A 25,528-nucleotide genomic window follows, 5' to 3' on the forward strand; every position below is an offset into this window, starting at 1 on the left:
GGAATATCGGTGAAAACAATGAGACACCAGTTTCATTTATCACTTTGACAAAGGTTGAAAAAGAAAAAGAGAAGATTCCCAGGGTGGGCTTGGGGAGATGGGGGACACACAGCTCCTTTCCGATGTACAGCTGGGGCCTGACACACCTTGCTAAGGGCCAGTTTATCAGAATTTTCACTCTGCCTCTTTAACTGCACTCCTAAGTTTTTAGTCTAAGGAAATAATCAAGTATGGCCCAAAGATTGCATATAAAATGATGTTCCTAAAGTAGTGTTTGTTATATCAAAGAACTGGAAAAAAACAAATGTCCGTCAACAAGGGATTGGTTAAGTGACTTGGTAATGAAATACAATGCAGCCCTTAAAAATGAAGCTGTAGATTCATTCTACATGATTGTTGAGGTGCATGTGATAAATGTTAAAAGAAAAAAAGCATCACAAAACTATATAGCATGATCCCAGTTTTGCAAAAATTTGTGTCTTCAGAAAAGAAAAAAAAGACTAGACAGATACACACTAACATATTAGCTATGATTTTTCTCTCTGTGAAATGTTCTTCTTTATACTTTATCTTCTCGTTTGTTTTCCAATAAGCATAAATTGTTTTTATAATTTAAAAATTAAAGAATTTGCCCCGTGTTTTCTTTGATCATTTCTCACTTTTAGGGGTTGAGGGTTACCCCTCCACTTCACAGATAAGGCAGATTTACATGAGCAGAATGTAGGCAAGTGCCCTCCACCTGAACTGGGAGACCTGGGATCCAGTGTCCCCTGACGTTTGTCCCCGGCAAGTCTCCTCACCTTCCTAAGCTTCCAACTCTTCTTCTGTCAAGTCTTTGCCAACTGTGAGCTCTGAACCAACATTATTCTTTTGTTGCTCTCCTTTTAGACCCATGTGTTTTTAATCCCAGTACTTCCAGCTCATTCATAATGAAATAATCTCAAGCTGTGGGCCCTAGACCAGCAGCCCTGGCATCACCTGGGAGCTTGTTAGAAACAGAATTGCACGCTCACCTCAGGCCCACCGAATTAAAGCCTGCATGGAGGAAGATTAACACAAGATTCCTGGGCGCACTGCAGTTGGAGAAGCCCTGATCTGGAACAGGTACCCGAGGCAAGTGTCTCTGAGAGTAGGAAACAAGAGCCATACCAGCAGCTGTCACCAGCACTGACATCCAAGGTGTCAGTTGGTTTCAGAACCCAGGGCTCCCAATGAAGCCTGTTTTAGAGCCACACTCGGCAGCACTGGCTTCAGTCAGAGATCCAACAGAGTGAATGCAACCTAGCAGGTCTGAGCTGCTGGATGTGCCCCTGGGATCAGAGGACCACCTCATGGCCATTTGATCTGCTTAGTCTGTGTTAGCATTGTTTTGGGGACTTTGGTGTTTTTGTTTGCTCTTTTGGGTTTTTTTTTTTTGTTTTTTTTTTTTAGGCAGTTTGAACTTAGAATCCATTCTTGAGCTCCATGGGAGGCCCACTTTAGGGGATTCTTTGGCTAAGAGTCACTGGGAACTTAATGGCAGCATTCCTGGGACCATGGGAGGGAGCAACCTGAGGTAGCATGTGGTGGGGACATCTTGTGGCCACTCTCCCTTTCTCCTCTCACAACTGGTCAGGCCCTCCCTCAGGAGCAATAGCTGTGAAGGAAGGGGCCTGTCGTGGCCCCAAAGGACACCCCCATGTCCCTTAGGAATCCGTGGCACCGCACAGAGGGACTGCCTTTAGAATTGCAGTTCCACGGGGAGGGACCCACATCAGTTCAGCATCCCCACTGCACCCCTAAGGCATGGTCACATCCTGCCTAGAGTCCCTGTCCCCAACCCTCCACCAACCTGCCTCCTTCTCAGCTCTCCCAACAACTCAATTTAAATCTTACCTTCCCTGACCTTGTTTCCCTGCTCGACTGGGCCCTCCCACAGTGAGGATGTCATATGCCATTACTGAATAGTCACAAAAGCTAACACCCAGCTAGTGTGCCTCCTACGAGCCAGGCCCCGCTTCAAGCGCTTTACCTATATTAACTCACTTCACACCGCAACAACATCGTAACAATTTCTGACAAGCTGCCAGATGATGTCAATGCTCTTGGTCTGGGGACCCCATTTAGAATTATTTCATTACAAATTAATTGGAAGTGCCGGGATTAAAAATCCGTAGGTCTGAAATGATATGACAAAATTACAGTGAGAAGTAAGTAATAGTAATTCTGTTGGTTCAGAGCTTCACAGTTTACAAAGACTTTTTGCAGAAGAGGATTTGGAAGCTTAGGCTGGTATTATTATCTTTATTTTAGAGAGAAGGAAACTGAGGCACAAAGAGGTTACATAACTTGCCCAAGGCCACAAAGCTGATGAGTGACGGAGTTGGTATTCAGATCCAGGCAGTTCAGCTCCAGAGTCATAGGAATGTGTCACATTAAGTACATTGCACGTCTAACATTCTGTCATTACACATTGATTTTATTTGTTCATTGTATGTATCCCTTAGAGATATGTAAGTATCTTGAGGGCAGGTGGTTTGTCGGCTTTGTTTATGTTATACCCTAATACCTAGAAAAGTGCCTAGCATTTGGCAATAAGTGTTTGTTGAATGAATGAATGATCCTCACAATAGACTCTTTTTTCAGGGATACTTAGGACAAAATTCTAGAGCTCTCATTATTTCGCAATAGTTGCTGGTAAACTTGAGACCCAGTAAAGAAAAGCAAACCCAGATCTGAGGAAACTGCTGGAAGGAAGGCTAGGCTCACTCCCTGGGCTCCCTCATACCACTGGGAAGCCAATTCCTGTTCACAGCTGGGAAGTGTTGGAACTGTTAAATCCACAAGAGCTCAGAGGTTACTATACTGAGCATTCACGCTATACCAGGCATTCAGTCAGATGTCTGAAACACAAAGATAGGTACAAAGGCACAGGGAAAAGTGAGACACAGTGCTGTGGGAACACAGAGGTCCAAGCAAAGAGTTCTGCCCAGGGTGGGGGACTGTGTGTCAAAGTTACATAAATGGCCCAAATCAGAAGCTTAGCCTTGAATGAAATTTTGCTGGGAAGGTTAAGTGTTTTGAAGGGGCAAACATACTCCTTTGGCAGGGCTAGCATTTATGTAAGCTTCAATATCTTGTTCTTAACCGTGACAAAAACCTATTTAGATTTTGAGAATCAGCCACAGGTTGTGATTTCAAGTACTGTATGAAACAAAAGAGTCACTTTATGGCAATTATCCAGATGATTCAGTTTCTCAGAATTTTAATTTAGTCTGAAATGTTTCTGATAGTTGAGGCTACAAAAACAAAAAGTGTAGAAAGACAGTGGTGATTGCTTTGAATTCCTAATCTTGCATATGTAGACAATCCCAAAGAATTTAACTTGAGAGAAGGAAAATGCAGAAGTGGACCCATGGGAAATAGTTCTTCCCACTGAGTGTGTTATTTTTTATGTAGAAAAGGGAATATAAGACTATTAAGAAGAAAAATTATTTCTTCCAGGCACAATCCACAAAAATGTTGCTCTTCATCCAGAAGAAATAGCTTTTCAGTGGTTCCTCAGTTTAAACTGCATTGTGACATTTTAAACTAATAAGATATTTAAAAAGCCAACACTTACAATAGCTTCTAATTTTTAAAAGCTGGTTCCACTTTAAATAATATGATTCATGGGACCTTGGAAAGTTAAATTTTCATGAAATATTAAAATAGAATTCATGATTTCATGATTTAGGATTCTATAAGTGCATAAAAAACATTTTTCCTGGCATGAAATTAGGCTGTAGGTTGCTGCATTACCTCATTTGAGGGTGGAGAGGATGTGGATGCCAAGTCATCCGGGATGATTGGAGAGCTCACGGGAAAAGAGACGGCTGAAGTACATTTGCCCTTATTAATTTTCTCTTTAACATCTTCAAGTAGCAGCTCCAACTTGAAGATTTCACCTTCCACTTCTCTAATAAACATAAACAGGCATCTTACTGGGTATGCAGTCAACATTCTAATTAGTAACAACAGTTCACGAATATAGCATTGATCTATATCATTAATGTGGTTTGGCTTCAGACAGGAAGGATAATGGACACCCGCCCTGACATGCATCCTGTTTATAGCCTCACTCCAAAGGCCTGGGCTCTAGTCCTCATTTTGTTATTCATTAGCTGTGTATCCTTGGGAAAATCACTTCATCTTACTGTGCCTCCAGGGTCTCAGCTATAACATGGGGAGAACAAGAATCTGCTCTCTGGATCTAATTATTTTGACGTCCCTTATAGTTCTAAGAGCTATGATTCTATAGAAATAATGATTTATATCAAATGAAAAGAGGAAGGACATGAAATATCTGAATCATTTGATTAACAAGCTTGATCTGTAGGCATATGTACATACATGTATGCATGTATAAACAAATGTGTACGTGTAAATGTGTACATAAATATAAATATTGCTTTTTCCCAAAAAGAACCCAGTTTCTTCAAAATCTAATTTACCTCATATTAATCCACAAAGCAAAATCTCAACAAATTTCAAAACATTAAAAATTGTACCACTGCTTTCTCACTAAGATCAGGAAAAAGGCAAGGATGTCCCTCCAACCCTCTTTTTCAACATTGTGCTGGAAGTCCTACCTAATGAAATAAGATAAGAAAATATAAGGTACATATATTGGAAAGGAAGAAATAAAAGTGTCTTTGTTCACAGATGAAAATCCTAAAGAATTAGCAGAAAAACTAGAACTAATAAGCAATTATACTGAGGTTGCAGGATACAAGATTAATATAGGAAGGTGAATCACTGAGCTGTATACCATCAATGAACAAGTGAAATTTAAAATTTAAGACACAATACTATTTACATTAAGATCCAAAAAAAAAGAAATACTTAGGTATATTTACAAGACCTATATAAGGAAAACTATAAAACTCTGATGAATGAAATCAGAGAACTAAATAAATGGAGAGATATTCTATGTTTGTGAATAGGAAGACTCAGTATTGTCAAGATATCAGTTCTTCACAACTTGATATATAGATTCAGTACAACCCCTATCAAAATTCCAGCTTGATCTTTTGTGGATACTGACAAAGCGATTCCAAAGTTTGTAAAAAGAGACAAAAGACTCAGAATAGTCAACAAAATATTGAAGGACAAAAACAAAGTTGGAGGATTGATGCTATCCAACTTTTTTTTTTTTTTTTTAAGATTTTTACTTATTTATTTGACAGAGAAATCCCAAGTAGGCAGAGAGAGGAAGGGAAGCAGGCTCCCTGCTGAGCAGAAAGCCAGATGCGGGGCTCGCGATCCCAGGACTCTGGGATCATGATCTGAGCCAAAGGCAGAGGCTTTCATCCGCTGAGCCACCCAGGCACCCCATACACTACCCAACTTTGAGACCCATTATAAAGCTACACTAATCAAGGCAGGGGGGTACTGGTGAAAGACTACACAAATAGATCAGTGGAACAGAATAGAGAACACCCAAAAATACACCCACATACTCACCTGATATTTGACAAAAGAACATGGCAATACAATGCAGCAAAGTTAGTCTTTTTAACAATTGGATATCCACAGGCAAAAAAAAAAATTAATCTAGACACATACCTTATACACTTTATAAAAATTAACTCAAAATGGATCACAGACCTAATGTAAAATGCAAAAGTGTAAAACTCCTAGAAGATAACAGAGTAGAATACCTAGATAATCTTGGGTATGGTGATGACTTTTGAGATAGAAAACCAAAAACACCATTCATGAAAGAAATAACTGATGAGCTAGAGTTCATTAAATTAAAACTTCTGTTCTGCCAAGAAAATGAGAAGAAAAGCCACAGACTAAGAGAAAATATTGACAAAGGACTGATAAAGGACCATTATCCAAAATATACAAAGAACCCTTAAAACACAACAATAAGAAAACAACCAGCCCAATTTTAAAATGTGCTACAGACATTAACAGACACTTCACCAAAGAAAATATACTAAAAGGAAATAAGGCTATGAGAAGATGCTCCACATCATTCATCACCAGGAAAATGTAAATTTAAACAATGATGAGATACCACTAGACATTAGTGGAATGGCCAAACTATGGAATGCTAAGAACACCCAATGCTGGCAAGGATGTAGAGCAATAGGAATTCCCATTCATTCTTGGTGGGAATTCAAAGTGGTAGAGCTACTTTGGAAGACAGTTTGACAGTTTCTTTCAAAACTAAACATATTTTTACCATACGATCCATCAATCACACTCCTTGGTATTTACCCAAAGGAGCTGAAAATTTATGTCAGCACAAAAACTTGCATACAGATGTTTATAGCAGCTGTACTCATACTTTTCAAAATTTGGTTGCAACCAAGATGTCCTTCAGTAGGTGAATGGATAAATAAGCTGTGGCACATCTAGACAATGTAATATTATTCATCCCTAAAAAAAATGAGTTATCAAGTCATGAAAAGACATGGGGGAACATTATACACATATTACTGAGTGGAGGAAGCCCAATCTGAAAAGTCTACATATTGCATGATTCCAACTATGTGACATTCTGGAGAAGGCAAAACTATAGGAACAGTAAAAAGATCAGTGATTGCCAGGGGCTGGGGGAGGGATAAGAAGATAGAGTACACAGGATTTTCAGGGCAATGAAAATTCTCTGTGATTCCATAAAGATGGATACAAGGTATCATACATTTGTCCAACACCAGAGAATATATATCACCAACAGTAAGCCCCAGTGCAAACTATGGGTTTGAACAACTACGATTTAGCTGTGTAGGTTCATCAGTTTTAACAAATGTATGGCTCTGGTGGGGGATGTTGATAATGGGAGAGAGGCTGTGTGTGTGCAAGCAGAGGTATATGGGAAATCTCTGTACCTTACTCTTCATTTTCCTGTGAGACTAAAGATAATCTTAAATTATACCGTCCACATTCTTTGATCACTGGAAATTAATAACAAAATACAGCAACAAAAACAGCAACAAAACACTCATCCTAATAACTGTTGGGTTACTAGGAAACAAAAATAGAGATGAGGGGTGCTCTACAAGCAAATAAGAAGTGAGCAAACAACATGTAAAACCAGTGTAATGTAGCTAGTACAGTACTTGGAGGAAAATTTATAGCTTAAAATGCATTTACTAGGGGGAAAGTTCAAAATCAATAAACTAAATATTCAAAACAGGAAGATAGGAAAAAAACACAATATAAAACCCCCAAAAGGAGAAATAAATGGAACTGAAAAGAATTTGATCAATAAAATAAAAAATTTTCTTTGAAAATCTCTATAAAATAAACCAGTAGAAAGTGACTGAAAAACATTAAAAATGAGAAAGGAAAGATAACAGAAGAAAAATTTTTAATCAAATGGGATTGAACGACTTTATACCAACAGTTTAGAATCTAGATGAAATGGACAAGTCTCTAGGAAAGCATAAATTATTAAAATCTACTAAAAGAGAAGTAGAAAATCTGAAAAAACTAACCAGAGGAAAATAGAAAGGATTATCAAAAACCTACCCCTACAAAAGGCACCAAATCCAAGTGGGATTATGAATGAGGTCAAGAAAGACTTGAACCCTTTTGGAATATGAAAAGGGAAAATTTCCCAAATCATTCTAAAGTTGAACATTAGGATGTTGATTAATACGTTAATATTAATTAATTATAGACTAATCTTTATTAATAGGTTTAGGGAATAAATTAAATAGATTCCTAAATCCCATTTGGTTAAACGTTTTCCTAAATTAAAAAAAAAATCTAATCCTAGTAAACTTAGGAGTAGAAGAAAACTTTCTTGATAAAGCTTATCTACTTGAAATTACAGCAAGCATCATACTTGGAAAAAAATTCCCTTACTCTTTAGAACGTGACAAGAATGCCTGCTTTTGCTAGTATTATTTATCATTGTTTTGGAAAACCTAGCAAATAAATCGATAAAAAGAAACGTGATGTTAAGAATTGGTGGGAAGAAAAGATAAAGTATAAATATTTAGCAGGGAATGGGAGCGGGGAGAACCCATCATTATTTTCAAAGGCTATGACTGCCACACCTAAGATAATCAATGGATAATCAATGGTTAATCAAATACTAAAAGCAAACCTGTGTAAGGTAGCCCAGCACAAGTTAAATATGTGATTTTTCTTTATTTCCTATATATCAATTATGGAAACATCTATTACTAATGCCCAGAAAACCTACAAAATAGCTAGGAATAAGTCTAACAAAACACGCATGAAATCTACACGAAGAAAACATGTTCCTGGATGGAAAAACTCATTGCAAAGATTTCAACTCTAGCTAATCTGTAAATTCAACACAATCCTGAACAAAATTCTAGTGGAATTTCATTAAGGAAGTTTGGTGAGCTGATTATAAAGTTTCTGAGTAAGAAGAAAGTACAAGAACAGCTAACAAAACTTAAGAAATATTTCAAATGTACACTAGACTACAGTAATTTAAAAGTATGTGGTTAGTGTGGAAATAGAAACATAGCTCAATGGGATGGAACAGAACCAGTCCCATCTACTCGTGGAGGGTTTTTTTATGGGATAAAAGTGGCTTTTTCATCCAGTGAGAAAGGCTGCTCTACTCAGTTAGCGGTGGTACAAAGATCTAAGCGTGGAAAACCGTATCGATACTTAAGTAAAATATAGGAAAATATGCTCTAATCCAGCAGGCAGACAAGAGCTAGCAGGGGACAAGGAGAAGTTGGAAACTGGAAGGAACTGAAATGGTAGCGCAAGGCCTGAAGGTAGTGGGAAGAAGTGGGCTCAAGGACCATGGCCAGGTGGGTTGGAAGCGAGCAAAGGAAGAGAGAGGAGGTGAAAACACGAAGATCTGGGGATGGGGAAAAGACTTTTTTTTTTTAAGTTTATTTATTTTTTAGTAATCTCTACTCCCATTGTGGGACTTGAATTAACAACCCTGAGATCAAGAGTTGCCTGCTCTTCTGATTGAGTCAGCCAGGTGCCCCAGAAAAAACGTTTTTGAGGGAATCTGTGATCTGTTCCATAAAGCAGAAGACAAGATTGTATGCTGACGGTATCAGAGAGAAGGGATCGGTGGAGACAGAGCCCCACCCCTTGACTCCTTGGCTTTCAGTGTTAGTGTGTGAAACCATTATCTGGCAAACAAGCTGCATGAAATAAAACAACTATTTATGCATATTACTTTTTTTTAAAGATTTTATTTATTTCTTTGAACAAGAGAAAGAGACAGCAAGAGAGGTAACACAAGCAGGGGGAGTGGGAGAGGGAGAAGCAGGCTCCCCCCTGGAACAGGGAGCCCGATGTGGAGCTCAATCCCAGGACCCTCTTACCACGATCTGAGCCAAAGGCAGATGCCTAATGACTAAGCCACACAAGTGCCCCCTGCATATTACCTTCTAAAGGCAATAATAAGAAGGTCTTAATAAGAGCACATTGTGGATTTAAACAAGTAATTAGTCAATGAATCAGCAGAATTCTTTCCCCTGCAAAAAGTTATCTATCATGGCCTTTGGATTCAACACTTAGAAGGTTTTGGACAATTCCATGGGGTTCTGCCCATTGCCACATTAGGCCCATGCGAGACAAGAGGACCAGTGTTAAGCCAAGCAGCCTTGCTTGCTCTGAGCCGGTTTTAACTCAGTTTTGAGAGAGACTGGGTCCTTCCCTTGCCCCAGTATTGAAAGCTTTTCCTGTATCTGGGATATAATTGCAGTTGAAGCTCTTTTGATGTATACTGGGTCCAGAACACCGTGGGCATAACTAGGATATAAATACAGCATTGCATAACTTTGGTCTCGTTGTGCACAGAGGCCTGACTTTAAAATGACTGCCCAGACAAGTGGGAGTCCTTGGAAAATAAATATCCTTACTCTGTTAGTTTTTAAATAAATAGTGAAAGTATGTAGAGATCTTTCTTTTCCCAGAAAACAAAATAAGCCTTTGGGAGGAAAAATCAATATTAAAACCTCATCCCTGCTGTCTAATTACTCAGTAGTGAAATACCAGTAGACAGAGATTTCATTCATTTTGAAAAAGTAAAATTGTGCTTTGGGGAAAAATATTACCTTAGGACACTAGTGCCAGAATAGAAACCATTAAAGTAATCTGGCCTCAAGAATGATTCCATGTGAAAAAATGCTATGAATACAGAGAGTGGAACTTAAAAAGATTAAATCTCCTAAATGGATTCTTTTAATTCATACCAGGAAATTAAATGGAAACAATCCTAGGCTGGAGTCCTGGAACACATCTTAAAATTATTTGGATTGGAGAAAGAGGCGCACAGGGCCATAAAAAATGGCCAGTTGGAAACTTCAATGAGCTTGCTTCCAAGTTTCTCATGTGAACTAACTCAGGAGTCATCTTGACCTTTAAGCTTTAACATTTTCCCTTTATGGGGATTGGTGGGACCCTCGGCCCCAACAGCCTAACAATGGTCCTCTTGGGCCCCCTACCCTGCTGGAGTTGTCTGTGGATGGGAAAGAAAAGGGGGAGAAAGAGACAGAAGAATCAGACGAGGGAAACAGGGGCAGGAGTGGGGCGAAGGGCAGGACACGGGGAGCTTGGAGAAAAGGCCCCCTTGCGTTAACATGTGAACCTATCTAAGGTTTTCTCGTGTTGTTCTGAGTCTTAGAACCAATTCTGACATCCAACAAAGGACTAAACGGTAGCATAAAAATCTCTCCTCCAGGAGACAACTGTTCATTTCGAGGACTCCATCTGCGCCGATGCCCTGCCCAGGACTTCATATGTACCGGGAATTCCACACTGCTTGTTGCATGGGGTAACTAACACCTGTTCACCGGTGGCAGAGTTTTTGCGGACCCTAGGGGGGCTGTGCAAGCTCTCGGCCGGCAGCCACATCAGAATCCCACCTGAAGGAGGTCGCCTCTGCCCCCTCCACCTCACACAGTTTAAGCCTGACCTTTCTGGATCAAAGTCACCGACAGCTGGGGATTCATGCCTGTGAACTTGCTTCAAAGTCAGATGCTTCTCCTTGTTGTCCAGAAACTCCTGCTCCAGCAGTTCAAGATGTCCCTGCAGTTTCTCCAGGACCTGTAGCAGCAAAGTCACTGGAATCACACACATGGAAGCCTCTGCATGGAGTTGGTTTCCCCCCAGATACAAGGAGGGTATACTCTACGCTAGTTTCAAAACAAAGCCACCATCCTTCTCCTGGCAATTTTTTTGTTTCAGAGTCTGACATCTAAAATACAGACAACCCAGAGTCATCTCTGTGTTTACAACACCCTCCTGGTACACAGTTTTTTCAGTACACTGACCTGATTTCTCTCCCAGAGCCTACCCAGGAAGCTCTAAACATCCATAATAGGATAGCAGTAATCATGTGCTTTTGCAGAATGATTTGTAGCTTACAGAGCACTTTCCCATGCATTGTCTTACTTAAGCCACACATCCGTGTTGTAAATGTTGCCAAATAGATGTTGTTATCTCAGATGTATATGGGAGGAAATTGAGCTCTAGGAAGTATGTCCAAAGCCACACACATCTTAAAAGCAACTAATGTTAGAGGACCCGAGTTTGACTCTATGGCCCTTGGACAGTGAGATGCGGAAGGAACGTCAGGAAGTTTAGCTAGAGCTTCAAATGGGTCTTCGAGACGCCCACACACGCAGCCCCGTGCAGATGAATACTTAAACCGTGCAGATTAAGGTCTGGTCTTGAAGTGTGCAGGCCTTGGCCCTGTGGCCCCAGTAGCTAAACATTCCCTGAGAACTGTCTGTGTGGGGCCCTGGGCCAAAAGTACGAGGGATACACAATTCTATCAGGCACAACACGCCCTGGTCTCAGGGGGTTTATTCTAGTTGGAAAAAGAGACTGGATTCAAGGGTTTTGCCTTGACTCGGGAGAAGTGAGATCTAAGTCAGGCTTAAAGAATGCTCAGGAGAGCCTGACCAGGCAGCATTCGTGAACGCGGAAAGGAAAGGATGACTGGAGAGATGTTGCACGTAGCACAGTTGGGTTACAGGATCAGATACCCTGGGGTTCAATTTCAGTCTCGTTACCTAATAATTGTATTATTTTAGTCAACTTGAACTCTAAACTTCAGTTTTCTCATCTGAGATAATAATAGCCCTTACCTCATATTGTGAAAATTACATGAGTTAATGCTGAGTGCCAGGATCATCACCACCAGGATTAATTCTGATTATTAAAAATGAATAAACAAGTTTATGCTGGTCAAAGGGCATACAAAATGGCAGGTGTAGTAGATGTTTTACATGTCCTCTGCCCAGACTCATCCTCCATTTTTCTCTGTGCCCCAACCAGGAGGTTCACCTTCAGTGGGCTACATCAACGAGCTCCCTTGTCCCGGCACTGGTTCCAGCCAATGCAAGGCAAAAGGAGAAGAGAGAAATGAAGACGGATGACTTAGGGGTCTTTTTATCCCTGATGTCCTCCTGCTTGTTCCAGCTACTCCTACTGCTATAACTGTTCTCCCGAGGCCCCCAGATCTGCTGTTCCTTCTATGAGATGCTTTCTGTCCCTTATTGGTTTCCCCTTGCCCACACCATTGTAAAATGCTGCCTTATTAAATTCTCCTCAGTTGTTCCACTGGAGTAAACTGTCAAGGTCCCTGCCAGGACCCTAATGGGTACTGCAGATCTCACAGATAATGCTCAGGTTCCGAGCTTGGGAGGCAGAAAAAATGCAAAACCCCTGACTTAAAATGAGGAATCTGAAAAGGCTGACAGATTTGAATGAAGCTGTCGATGTTGGACAAGTAGAATTTTCAGCAAGAGCGGGAGAGCCAAGTGAAGATAAGCACAAACATTTGGCGCTGGAGATAAGAAGTTAGGACCTGTAACTTAGGAATTGGTAGATGGTAAGGGCAGTGAAAACCATGAGAAGGAATTAGGCATTCAAAGGAAAGGGAAAAGAGAGAAAGACAATCACAAGCTATAATTTAAGATCTTGGGATTTAAATTGTATTGTGTCACAGACGAAGGCAGAGCACGGTTGTCTAGCCATAAATGTACCTCCTTTAATTCTCATAGCAGCTCTGAAATGGGAAGACACACTGCACGTCTGAGATCTTACAACTAGTACTTAGAACTAGAATGCTCCAACAATCCAAGTGCTTTCAATTCTGTCGCGCCACTCATGCTGAGGTTGGTTTTATTTTTTAATTTGACAGAGAGAGGGAGCACAAGCAGGGGGAGTGGGAGAGGGAGAAGCAGACTCCCCACTGAGCAGGGAGCTTGACACGGAACTCCATCCCAGAACCCAGGGAAGGGAGCTGAAGGCAGATGCTTAACAACTGAGCCACCCAGGCACCCCTTTTCATTTTTAGATCTTTTTTTCCCCCTGAGGTTAGTTTTAGCCCTGATGTCTAGGGCTTTGACTCCCTCTTCTTTTACCTGTCCCTGTTTGCTGATTCTTTCCTTGGACTTCTTTATGGCTTACTTTATATGTTGCCTGGGCAATTTCATAGCTTCAGCCAACAGCTATACCCAAATTTACATTTCTTCCCAAACACTGAGGCCTTGGAGGCCCAGTACCATTGGTCTAATTGCCTATTAGATCTCTCCAATTGGATGTCCTGTAAAGACCTCAAAATGAACTTGGTGCCTTGCTTCCTGCTCACCTCCCACACCCACTAGGAACTGGATCTTCTATTTTTAGTCCTCACCTTGGTTGCCCAACTAGAAATCTGAAATTCATCCAAGCCTCCTCCCTTCCTTTATTTACCCCTCTTAATCAGCCACCACTTGGTTAAACTCTTAGATGTGTTCCCCTCTCCATCCTCATTGCCAGTTTTGGTTCAGGGCCTCCTAATTTGTTGCTTGGAGTATGGCTTCCTGGCTACAGACTTGCCCCCTGGGTGCTTGCCATTTGTTGGCTTTCAGTCCCCCCATCACTCAACCTCAAGGTAAAATCTAAGCTCCTTAGCAAGGGTTAAAGGTCTTTCGTAATGAAGTCCTTAACACCCTCTCTAGTTTCCTCTTCAGCACATGAACCCAGAGCTCCACCTGGTCAATTACAGTGCCATACAGCTCCTCAAACTGTCAGCACTCTCTGCTCCTGTGCCATTGCGCAGCTGGTTCCTTTGCTTGGAACGGCCTCTTGCCCCTACTTTGCAATCTCATACATATGCATCCTAAAGTGTCAAGCTCAGAGGTTGGTCCCTTCCTGGGAGCCTTCCCAAGTGCTCTCCAATTGGCAAGGGTGAGCCTCTTCTAGTTGCCCTCAGCACCCTATGTAACAGTTCTCAAGCTTCATGTTGCTTCTCTGTTTATCAACCTGTTGTTTCTAGGAGACTGTAAGCCCCTTGAAACAGTTTCTTCATCTCCAGATCCCTAGTGCCTGGTACAGAGTCTGGGACATAGGAAATACACAGTAAGTGTTTGTTGAATGAATGAGTGAGTGAATGAGTTATTTAATTAATATGAAAAACAAATGAGTAATGCACTGTTGCACTGTGTCTCTTAACATTTGGGTCTTCCTGGGTTTTGTCTATGCTGTCTGGTTTCTACTGCACAGCCTATTCTGAGCTTTGTGGTCCTTCACTTCAGGAGTTCTGATCACCTGTTGTTGACCTAATGGCCTGAACAGTAACTTTGACTCTGCACATTTCTGGCTCTAGCAATCTCAGCTTTTTGCCCCATTGCTGTGCTCCACCCCCATGTCCCACAACCCTGGCACTGATGAACAAGGCTGTGTGGTTACAATACAAATCAATGATTTGATTAAATGCAACAAGCAAGGATGTGACAGTCACGGACTTTGATCTGAAAAGCATAGCTTTAAGATCAGTTTCAAGTTTTCAAAGTTTTTATATATTGAGTTGTCAGATACTGGGAAATTTTATAACCTGTATCCTCCAGAACCTAACAACTCTGGATGGGCTTGCCCTTTATAATAACTCACATGTTACTCTCTTAAGCCTATCATGGTCTCAGATTTATGGTGGGGTGACTGCTAAGGAATAGCAGCCATAGGTAATAGATTCCCTTGACAATGAGAGAGGGCTAAATGCATACAGAAATAGAATTCGAAGCTCTTTTAGCCCCTGTAACACAAAGCCCCCAAGCCTCAAATAACCAATGAGATCCTCAGCCTCAGTCTACTGGGAGGCAGGGTGGGGGGATGGGAAGATGGGGAAAGTGGAAATAGGGTAAATTAAATGCTAACAACATTTCCTATTAGTTACCAAATATATTAAGCTTGAAATATGTTATTAAAGATCTTAATGCAATTCGACTCATCATTAATAATTAAGGGCAAAATATATGTAAGACACAAGGCCAGGCCTCTGGAGGTCACTGTCCTTTATCTTCAGCAGAGTTTTTCACCAGAACATTTCCACTCCCACCAATGTAGGGGAAACATGGTGCTATAAAATCATTTGTATTTACCCATGTCAAATTCCCTAACAGAGATGTTTAAAACTGGATAAAATTTATTACCAGACTCTTGTCTTGCAAAAGATAGGGAGAGTCCTGCACTATGCTTTGGGAAAACTCTTGTACCTGCAGGGAAAAAATGCAATATTTCATTAATGGCATGATATCTTACATCTGAATTTGGTCACTTCTATCCATCATAGTAAGCTTTAAAAATATTACTTTAGTCTTCAGTTGATCAGTCTGTTCTTTTAACTTCTGGCACATCTGTTTCCCTTGGGTTATCTTCTGAAATATGTAAGAAGAGCTTGGGGAAAGGTCTTTCTGAGTGATTGATGACACCTTAAAGAGACTCATCTCAGATTCTATTCCTGTATAAGAAAGAATAAGTTTTGGCTTCCATTCATCTCAACTTGACTACAGACTTACTAAGTACTAAAAACAGAAGTCTGTGGCAACCATCACCATTTGTTATTTAAAAAGAGGTTTCAAAATGTATATCTAGGGGCGCCTGGGTGGCTCAGTGGGTTAAGCCGCTGCCTTCGGCTCAGGTCATGATCTCAGGGTCCTGGGATCGAGTCCCGCTTCCTCCTCTCTCTCTCTCTGCCTGCCTCTCTGCCTACTCGTGATCTCTGTCTGTCAAATAAATAAATAAAATCTTTTTAAAAAATGTATATCTAAATCATAAAGGTTTAAAAATGTTTGTACCTGGGATGCCTGAGTGGCTCAGTCGGTTAAGCATCCAACTCTTGATTTCTGCTCAGGTCATGGTCTCAGGGTCATGAAATCCAGCCCCACATCAGGGTCCAGGCTGGGTGTGGAGCCTGCATAAGATTGTCCCTGTCCCTGTCCCTCTCCCTCTGCCCCTCCCCATCTCCTCATTATCCTCTCTCTCTCTCTCTAAAAAAAATTAAAAATCAAATCAAATATTAGTACCTGTGAGATGTTCTTGGTGAATATGTATTGTGGGCTCCATCTGTACAATTAGAGTATAAGAAAACATTATTTAGGGATGCCTAGGTGGCTCAGTCATTCAGTGTCTGCCTTTAGCTCAGATCATGATCCCAGCGTCTGGGATCGAACCCCATATTGGGCTCCCTGCTCAGAGGGAAGCCTGCTTCTCCCTCTCCCACGCTCCTTGCTTATATCCCTCTCTCACTGTCTCTGTCAAATAAATACATAAAATCTTAAAAAAAAAAAAAAAGAAAAGAAAACATTATTTATTGTTAATACCATTATTCAAAAAGATCCAAAATGTTGTGGTCATCATGGAGACAGCCCAGAGTTGTGTCAAGACATGCGTCTCTGATGCCAAGGTTGAATTCCACTCTGACACTTATCTGCTGGGTGACTCAAGACAATTACTTCATCACTGTGAACCTCAAATTCCTCAGCAATAAGATAAGGATAGAAATAGAACCTACCTCCTAGGGTTGTTATGCAGATGAAATGTTAGGTATTACCATAAGATCTGGCATGTGGTTAAGCATTCATGACATATCAGCTGATACTACTACCATGTTCGATACTATTACAGGGAATACTGAAACATTTCTCCCAAAACTGGACCATAAGCTCCATGAGGGCAGGGGCCATCATTGGTCTTCTCACCAGCGCTGTAGCTTGTGCTCTCACTAAAACTATGCACACAGTAGACACACTCTAGAGAATAATATAAAATCATACGTGTTAAGTTCCAAAATGTGAGTCAAGATAGTGATTACTCACCACAGACTAACAGGACAGGAGCTTAAATTTCAGGGTGACTCACCTTGAGGGTCTTCCCACTGTTCTCAACACATAAAGCTCAGAAACATGCCCGTCCCCAAGCGTTCAATGGCGGTGGTCAAACTAGACTTTGGTTATGACGAATATCTCAGTTGTATGATGGATAGTCTATTCTCCCGCCTTAATCGACAGGACTAGAGAAAATCAGACACCTGACTTTAGACTGCCACTGACCAGAGAGAGGTGAGCCTAATAGCCATTCTGTTCCTACTAACCTCAGGGCACTGAGGACTGTGCCCCCTTCCCCCAGGGGTGTTTTCCTGCAAGCCAAATGAGAACCCCTGAGATTTGCCAATGTCAGACACAGAGAAGCACAACAGTCAAGGCCAGGCGGGTTGCTGACTTCAGGTGTGGGGCGGAGGAGGGAGCAGGGGGAGTTCTGCTCAAGTTCCCGAGAGTGTTCAGATGAAAAGAAGGAAGCTGAAGCATGAAGGGGTGAAAATGGAAACAGGCAGAAAGTGTTCAGTCCAGAGTACCCTTCATACAAAGTTTAAGGGAAAGATCGTACTGTCCTGGTAAAGTGCCAGAGAACTAAAATGTTTACTTTGATCATTGATGTGAATTTACCTAACTACTGAACCTTAAGTAATCAATTAGGTCCCAAGCCTCAATGTGTTGAGAAGTTGGATAGGGGATGGGAAGAAGAGGAAAGGGGAAATAGTATAATTAAACATTAATAAAATTCTGTCTTTGGGGGCATCTGGCTGGCTCAGTCAGTAGAGCATAAGACTCTTGATCCTGGGGTGGTGAGTTCAAGCCCCAGGTTGGGTGTAGAGATTACTTAAAAAAATAAAGAAAGAAAATCCCAATGTAAGCATTAAAAAAATTGCTACTAAATTGTTGCCAATATAGGAAGCCTGGAATGTTATTAAAGATCTAAATATGATTTGATTTAGCATTAATAACCAAAGCTGTGATATATGGAAGGCAGAAGGCCAGACCCTTGGGAGAATCAGGCAATAGAAAGATGAAGACAAGGTTGTTGCCCTCCAGAGTACTCAAGTCTAGTAGAAGAAACGGATATTTCCGAATTATCATGACCCAAAGCAGGCTGACATAAATGCTCTGACAGAAACCTAAACATCCGAGGATGTGAAGGAGTGACTGGGTGGGAAGCAGGGTCCGAAAGTCCCACGGCCAATGGGGAACTGAAGGAGGCCATGAAAAAGCAACAGTCTTTGATAAACAGAGATGGGATGTTCCATTTAGGGCAGGAGTTCTGAGGGAACGAGCATGTGGGCCAGAGAGTTTGGGGACCAGCAAGCCCCCCATGACTCCTGGGGGATGAGAGCAAAGTTTATAAGGATAGGATGGAGCCCCCACTAAAAATGGGGAAACTCAAATTCCAGATCAAAGAATTTGGAGTTTATTCTATGAGGTGGTGGTGTTCTTCTAGCCCCTGATTCTTCTCAGAAAGACACCCGCTGAGCTTCTGACAGGTCAGTTCCATGTTCCTCACAAAGACCCACACTGATACGGGTGAGCAATGGCCCTGATCTTGCATTTCCTGCAGACCACTTTCACTTACCTCTATCTGTTGTGAAGGTTCAGCAGTTTTCCTTTTCTGCCCATGTCTTTCAATACAGTTTGACCTAGACATGCTTTCTAAAATATCTTGCACAATAGCTGACTTATCTCTCAATTTAGGAGAAAAGTTGGCTTGTTTATCTGTTGTAAGTGGTTTATTAATTGTTTTATTTTTAGGGATTTTCCCTTTGGGAACAACCTTAGGGAAATCAGATAACTGGTAATGAGCCAGACCAGGGCCATGTTTGAACCCACTGCCTGAAACTGCTTTGCCAGTCTGCAGTTTCTGGAGTGGCTGCCCTTGGCAACTTTTTGGTTTATCATGTGGACTCTTGATTTTAGTTAGAAAATGTGAAGTTTCTTGATGGCTGCTCTCTCCAGCAGCCTCTAAATCAGAGGCATATTCTTCTCTCACAGTTAGAGAACAACAAGGCATTTTGCTGTGTTCACCACCCTTTTGGGGGCTCAGTTGGTCTGTGAGTTCTGGGGTTTGTTCTTTTGGCCAAGAATTCTTAACATGGTGCAAAATAATATTTTTAATAAGAACTTCATCAGAACTGTCGGCATTAGAAATCTCTGGGAGAGTTTCACAATTAATGTCTTGACCTTTTAATAATTCCTCATTGGAAAGATGAAGGAGTAAAATATGAGAAATGTTTGACTTTGAAGGGACTCTTTCATTAGCTCGAATATCAAGATTTGTGGTGGATTGTTTCTTTTTATCATAGCTTTTGTTGATAACAGTTTTAGTCATTTTACCCAGAGTCATGGCCATGTCTGCATGACTGCAAGTCTCTTTATATGTAGCCTTTTCTTGAAGGTCATCTACTGTTAGAAGAATTTGATTTGAAACATCAAGGACATCATTTTTTGAGGTAAAATTGTAATCCTTGTATATCTTAATTTGGGAGAAATCCCTATCATAAGGCAAATCTTTCTGTTTCTTAGAAGTTGTATCTTCTGAGAAATGGGCTTTGTCCATGTATGTGCGGCCTGGCCTTCTTTTTCCCTTGCCTATTCTTGAGGTTCTTAATTATAACAGTAGATCTTCTGGTTTTCATTGATTGTCTTCATTGCGTGTCCTATTCTGTGCAAAATGAGAAGAACCTCATTGTTAAATATATTGGAATAATGTATGAAACTATGTTTATATTGCTATTGATGCCAGAACAAAACAGATGCTTTTCATTTAACAAACATAAGGCAAAATGCTCAGCCAAGTGGTATATAAACAAGGAATAAAGAAAAAAAAAAAAGTTGGGAGGAGGCTTTACATTTTTTTATTCATTAAAATTTGAGGGAGAATTTGGTCTCTAGTTAATGACCAAATATTTATCAATCTCTCCTTGGAAATGCTGTTTGGAATTTATTCTCCCAAAATAGGCTGCAAGTGAAGAATTGCCATGCTAAAATGCCAGGGCTGTCACTTGTCTACACATCTCTGACAGGCCTCCACATTGTATGTTCCTGAAAGCTGGCTCAGCTCAAACACAGCCACCAGCCTTCTCTGTGCTGGGGCTTTTTCTTCTGTCCCTCCAGACATTCTGGCTCCCTTCTGATTTTCTCTTGTATGCTAAAGAAAGGCAGAGAAGTACTAATAGAAATATGACCAAGGAACAAAAAGTCCTTTTGAACACCTGGAGGCCAGTCTGCCACCAAGCATCCCTTTTCTGATTAAAACCCAGGCAGAAGTGAGTCAGGGAGGCTACCTTGCTCTGAGCAGTCCTGACTTGTTGCCACAGCCTGGTGGTAGCAGTGTATCTTAGGGATACTCTTGAATATGGTCAGAGCAAAACCATCTGCCATTTGGTATCAGTCTTTCTTTCTTCTCAAACAAAATTGAAAACACCCATTTAGATATAGCCTCTCGATTTGCGAACTTTTGGAACAACTCCTTAGAAGCAGTAAGATTTCTTCCAGTTTTAGGTGGAGTAACTGAGGTTCCGAGTCAATTAGGGGGCCTCCCACCACCGGCTGCCTCCCTTGCCCATATAATGACAGGTTTGGATGAGTGGATCTCTGAAGCTGTCTCTCCCTCTAATTTTTTATGAGTTTGTGAACTGGTGGTTTCTTAGATAACCTGAAAATCTAAAATTATATGTTTGACCAAAAAATGAGCCAAGGAAAAGGAGTACAAACTAAATGTGGTAAAGAGGTCTACAGAACATCGTTCAAAATCTTAATTTGTAGATATGTGTCAATGTGAGAGAACTCAAAGCAAACATATTTTGTTTAAAGTGAGAGGGGAGAGAATTGGGGAAAGGAGAAGGAAAGGAGGGGAAGAGGAAGAAGAAGAAGAGGGGACGGAAAGAATAGGAGAAGAAGAAGAAATACTGCAGAATTATTTTACATTATTTAGTGCCTAATATTCATTGTAAAGTGAGGTGTATCTTCATGAACGAATTGTAGGCTCTTCCAGCCCAAACGGAAGAATAAGGGAAAATGCTTCTCAGGAAAGTCAAAGGCACGGTGGGAAAGCAAGAATTGAGAGCCCTTGATGTGAATTCCAGCTTCTCTACTCATGAGCTATATGCCATCGGGCAAGTTACTGAATTTTTCTGAGCCTTAGTGTCCTCTTCTGAAAACTCAGAATAATACCTAGTTCACAGGATTGCTAGAAGAATGTGATAATGCATGTAAAGCTCTTGGCATAGTGTTTGGCATAGAGGGAGCATTCAATAAGTGGTAGTTTAAAAATCAAAAAAACAGTCTCAGTGTTGAAATACTGAAGAATGCCCAGAGATGGAAGGCTGGGTTACTCTATTTGTGGGGATAGAAATAGCCTACCTGAGATATGATCTCTATCAGAGTTTTTAACTATTTTAAAAATCGACCTGTAAATGAATATGCTGTTTGATAGTGAAAACAATCACTAAATAAATTTAAATAGAATATGTCTAAGACATCTAAAAGACCAACAGGTAGATGAAAAGATATTCAACATCACTCATCATCAGGGAAATGCAAATAAAAATCACAATGAGATATCTATCTAACACCTATTAGAACGGCTATCTCCAAGAAGAAACCAACAAATGGTGGCGAGGATGTGCAGAATAGAGAACCTATGGAACACTGCTGGTAGGAATGTGAATTGGTTCAGCCACTATGGAAAACAATATGGGGGGTTCTTCAAAAAAAATTAAAAATAGATCTACCATATGATCCAGCAATTCTACTTCTGAATTTATACATTAAAAAAATGAAAAGAGAATACCAAAGAGATACATGCACTTCCATGTTTATTGCAGCATTATTCACTCTAGCCAAGAAATGGAAAAAACCTAAGTGCCCATCAGCAAATGAGTGAATAAAGAAAATGAGGAAGAAGGACATCCTTCCATTTGCAACAACACCAATGGACCTTGAGCACATTATACTAAGTGAAATAAGTCGATCAGAGAGACAAATACTGAACAATATCACTTAGATAAAGAATCTATAAGTGTCAAACTTCTAAATACAGAGAGTAAAATGGTGGTTACTAGGGGATGGGGGGGTGGAGAGGACAGATGTTGTTTAAGGGTATAAATTTTCAATGAATAATAAATGGGTGCTAGAGCTCTAATGCACAGCACAGTAAATATAGACAACAATATTGAATTATAATCATAAAACTTGCTAAGAGACTAGAACTTAATTATTCCAACCACTAGAAAGAAATAATAATTATGTAATATGATAGAGGTACTAATTACCACTGGAAGGGGCAGTCATATTACAATATATAAATGTATCAAATTAACATGTATACGCTTTTAAATTACACATACTATGTGTTAAATATACCTCAATAAAAAGCCTGCTTTCTGAGAGAAAAAAGAATATCTTCAAGTGCCTACAGAGAAAAGAGAAAAAGAAAGACGCATTCCAGTTTTGCAGGACTTTTAGTGGCCCAAGTTACAGCCCCAAACTCATCCTCACACCTTCTTTGTTCTTGAGATGCTCTTTGTTGACCTGTAAGCCCTTTTTGCTAAGGAAGAAAAGACCCTTTGTTAGCCGGATCATCCACTTAAACTGATAATATTTAATTTTTGCTAAGAAAAAGAAAGAGAGAGACTACCAACGTAAGCCAGAAGTCTGAGAAACTCTCTCATCAGATGTGGGAAAACAGCTTCTCTTGTTATTATCGTTATTGGGGTGTGTGTGTGTGTGTGTGTGTGTGTGTATGTGTGTATGTGTGTGTACAAAATATCCAATGGGTTTTGTCTGTAAAAGGACAATTTACATCCTTAGCATTATAATTATAGGGCCTCTTACAGGTAGCTGGAAGGAACTGGAACATCTTCTCATGTCAAAACTCAGCTCGATCTTGGAATCCAACAGTGAATCCAAAAAGATTCTGGTCAGAACCCAACAGAACCTTTCCATAGGCCCAGTCCAATTTACTGAGCTCAGGTGAACATATTTAGGGCCGTGACTGCTATGTGTACTGACCATTATGTGCTCAGCAATAGCTCACAAATCACCCTGAACACTGAGCAAATGAGGCTCACAGGTCCTGGTGACCCACACCTGTGAAAACACTGCAGTCTGGGCCTTAAGCGACAGGTGCTCACCATGCTGCCATCTGTTTCCTGTGTGGTTTACTTTTTTATAAAATCTGAATTTGGTGTTGGGATGCTGACTTACGCTCACTAATTTGGCCAGTTTAAAAGAAGATAACCATGGTTGGGATGACTAGGGATCTCATGGAATCAGTTAAGAATGTTTATAGAAGGGGCGCCTGGGTGGCTCAGTCATTCAGCGTCTGCCTTTGGCTGGGGTCATGATCCCAGCGTCCTGGGATCGAGCCCTGCATTGGGCTCCCTGCTCATTAGGGAGCCTGCTTCTCCTCTTCCACTCCCCTGCTTGCTTTTCCTCTCTCCCAGTGTCCCTCTCTGTCAAATAAAATCTTTAAAAAAAAAAAATGTCTGTAGAAGGGAAAACCAAAACTCCTTAGTAGTTAGAGGTTCAAGAGGGTCAGTGAGTCACTGTTTCTGGGTAGTAGGTGATGTTTGTTCTATTCGATAAGCCCATTTAGTGGTAATAAAATGTATCACATTCTATACTGGAGGATTATTTCCATCTTCAGTGGAAAACTGTGGGACCATGTGCCTGTGACAGTCACTTACATCATCCCTAATACCCTCCATTCTGTGTTTAGACCTTTGCTAGCCGCCAGACAGGCTATGACCCAGAGGCAGAAGAGAAAGCAGACATTGTTTCTACACACCCTAAAATAAATTTAGAGAATTTATTCACTAAATAGTGAACCAATTTAGTGGTTCACTAAAGTATGAACCACTTAATACTCAGGTCTTGAACCCCACTCTTCTAAGATCAATCCTATGAAGTGTAATAAAAATAGTTGACTGTTGGATCCAAATTCTTCTTCCTCCTTTATATGTGTGTCAGGAAGAATGTGAATAGGTTACAGTTAGAAGCTATAAGTTCATGATCCAATTTTTTTTTTTTTTTATTGTGGTGCCTGGGTGGCTCAGCCTCAAGCCCAAGTCGGACTCCCTGCTCAGCAGAGAGTCTACTTCTCCCTCTCCCACATCCCCCTACTCATGCTCTCTCTACCTCTCTCTCTCTTTCTCTCAAATAAACAAAATCTTTTTTTAAAAAAACATTTTTTAATTTGGGGGGCACCTGGGTGATTCAGTTGGTTAAGTGTCCGACTCTTGATTTTGGCTCAGGTCATGATCTCGAGGATATGAGATCAAGCCCCACACTGGGCTCAGTGGAGAGTCGCTTGAGATTCTCTCTCTCCCTCCCCCTCTGCCCTCTGCCCCTCTGCCTGCTCTCTCTCCCTCTCTCAAGTAAATAAGAAAACAAAATCTTTTTAAAAAGATTTTTTTTTTATTTTTAAGTAATCTCTACAACCAACATGGGGTTCAAACTCACAACACTGAGATCAAGAGTCACAAGTTCTACTGACTGAGCCAGGCAGGTGCCCCCACAACAGTATATTGAACGGCCTAGAACAATATGCTGCTCTAAATCTTCACCCAACACATGCCACAGTCAACACAAAGAGGCAAAACAATAGCAGTAGCAATAGAAACTCACCTCCACCTTGGGGGGTCTCTGCACATCATAGAGTGAACCCGTGAACCTTTCGATATAGAGGAGCAATCCTTTCATTCTAAGTCATCTTTCTTTTATTCAATAGTAGGAAGTTGGCTGCAATTAAATAATAGAACAAAAACTGAGCATCCAAATCATGGTGTGCCTACTTCTTCCATGTTCCTTTAATTGCAAGAAATCAACTTTGAAGACTACTAAGGAACTTCTGATGTGACCTAAGCTTCTCTGTGTGCGTGTGTGTGTGTGTGGTCTTTTTTTTTTTTTTTTTTTAAGATTTTATTCATTTATTTGACAGATAGAGATCACCAGTAGGCAGAGAGGCAGGCAGAAAGAGAGGAGAAAGCAAGCTCCCTGCTGAGCAGAGAGCCCGATACAGGGCTCAATCTCAGGACCCTGGGATCATGACCTGAGCCAAAGGCAGAGGCTTAACCCACTGTGTGTGGTCTTTTAAGAGCATTCAAAAATACTTGGTTTTACCCTTTAATTTTCAGATTCTCTCCCTCTATTTCCAGGTCCAGATGTCTATTTACCCACAAAGACAAATAGGAGATGGTTCAGAATAATATGTCCTAGGCCATGCCCGGAGACCAGGTATTCATGGATTGTGTATCCTGTGTATGGTGTTTCTAGATTCAAGTATTTTCAAAGGTAATATGATACAGGCTCCCTCTGCAATGACTGCATTTGATTACATATGGAAATGCTATCAGCTAACTTTATCTCAGAAATATGGCTGTCCACAAAGGCAGTGTCTATAGCTGTAACCGTATACCTTTCATCGTGGCTGTCTGGTT

At 40.7% G+C, this 25,528-nt stretch overlaps 1 protein-coding gene across 4 annotated transcripts in view; it reads right to left on the minus strand.

Annotated features, from left to right (window-relative positions):
• AKNAD1 (AKNA domain containing 1) overlaps positions 1–23,035 on the minus strand; it is a 37,521-nt gene extending 14,486 nt beyond the window's left edge. For 3 of the 4 annotated variants that reach the window (XM_059137468.1, XM_059137469.1, XM_059137467.1), the window contains exons 1-7: positions 22,923–23,013; positions 18,664–19,749; positions 16,284–16,323; positions 15,570–15,718; positions 15,411–15,473; positions 10,904–11,034; positions 3,781–3,937 (exon numbers count right to left, since the gene is read on the minus strand). In XM_059137468.1, coding sequence (XP_058993451.1) covers positions 3,781–3,937; positions 10,904–11,034; positions 15,411–15,473; positions 15,570–15,718; positions 16,284–16,323; positions 18,664–19,644 — 1,521 coding nt within the window. In that variant the 5' untranslated portion in view covers positions 19,645–19,749; positions 22,923–23,013. Of the gene's footprint in view, positions 1–3,780; positions 3,938–10,903; positions 11,035–15,410; positions 15,474–15,569; positions 15,719–16,283; positions 16,324–18,663; positions 19,750–22,922 lie in introns of all 4 variants that reach the window. The other variant, XM_059137470.1, reaches the window with a different exon arrangement.
• Between the last annotated feature and the right edge of the window lie 2,493 nt (positions 23,036–25,528).

The sequence above is a fragment of the Mustela lutreola genome, chromosome 10 (genome assembly GCF_030435805.1).
Source record: "Mustela lutreola isolate mMusLut2 chromosome 10, mMusLut2.pri, whole genome shotgun sequence".
Classification (NCBI taxonomy): domain Eukaryota; kingdom Metazoa; phylum Chordata; class Mammalia; order Carnivora; family Mustelidae; genus Mustela; species Mustela lutreola.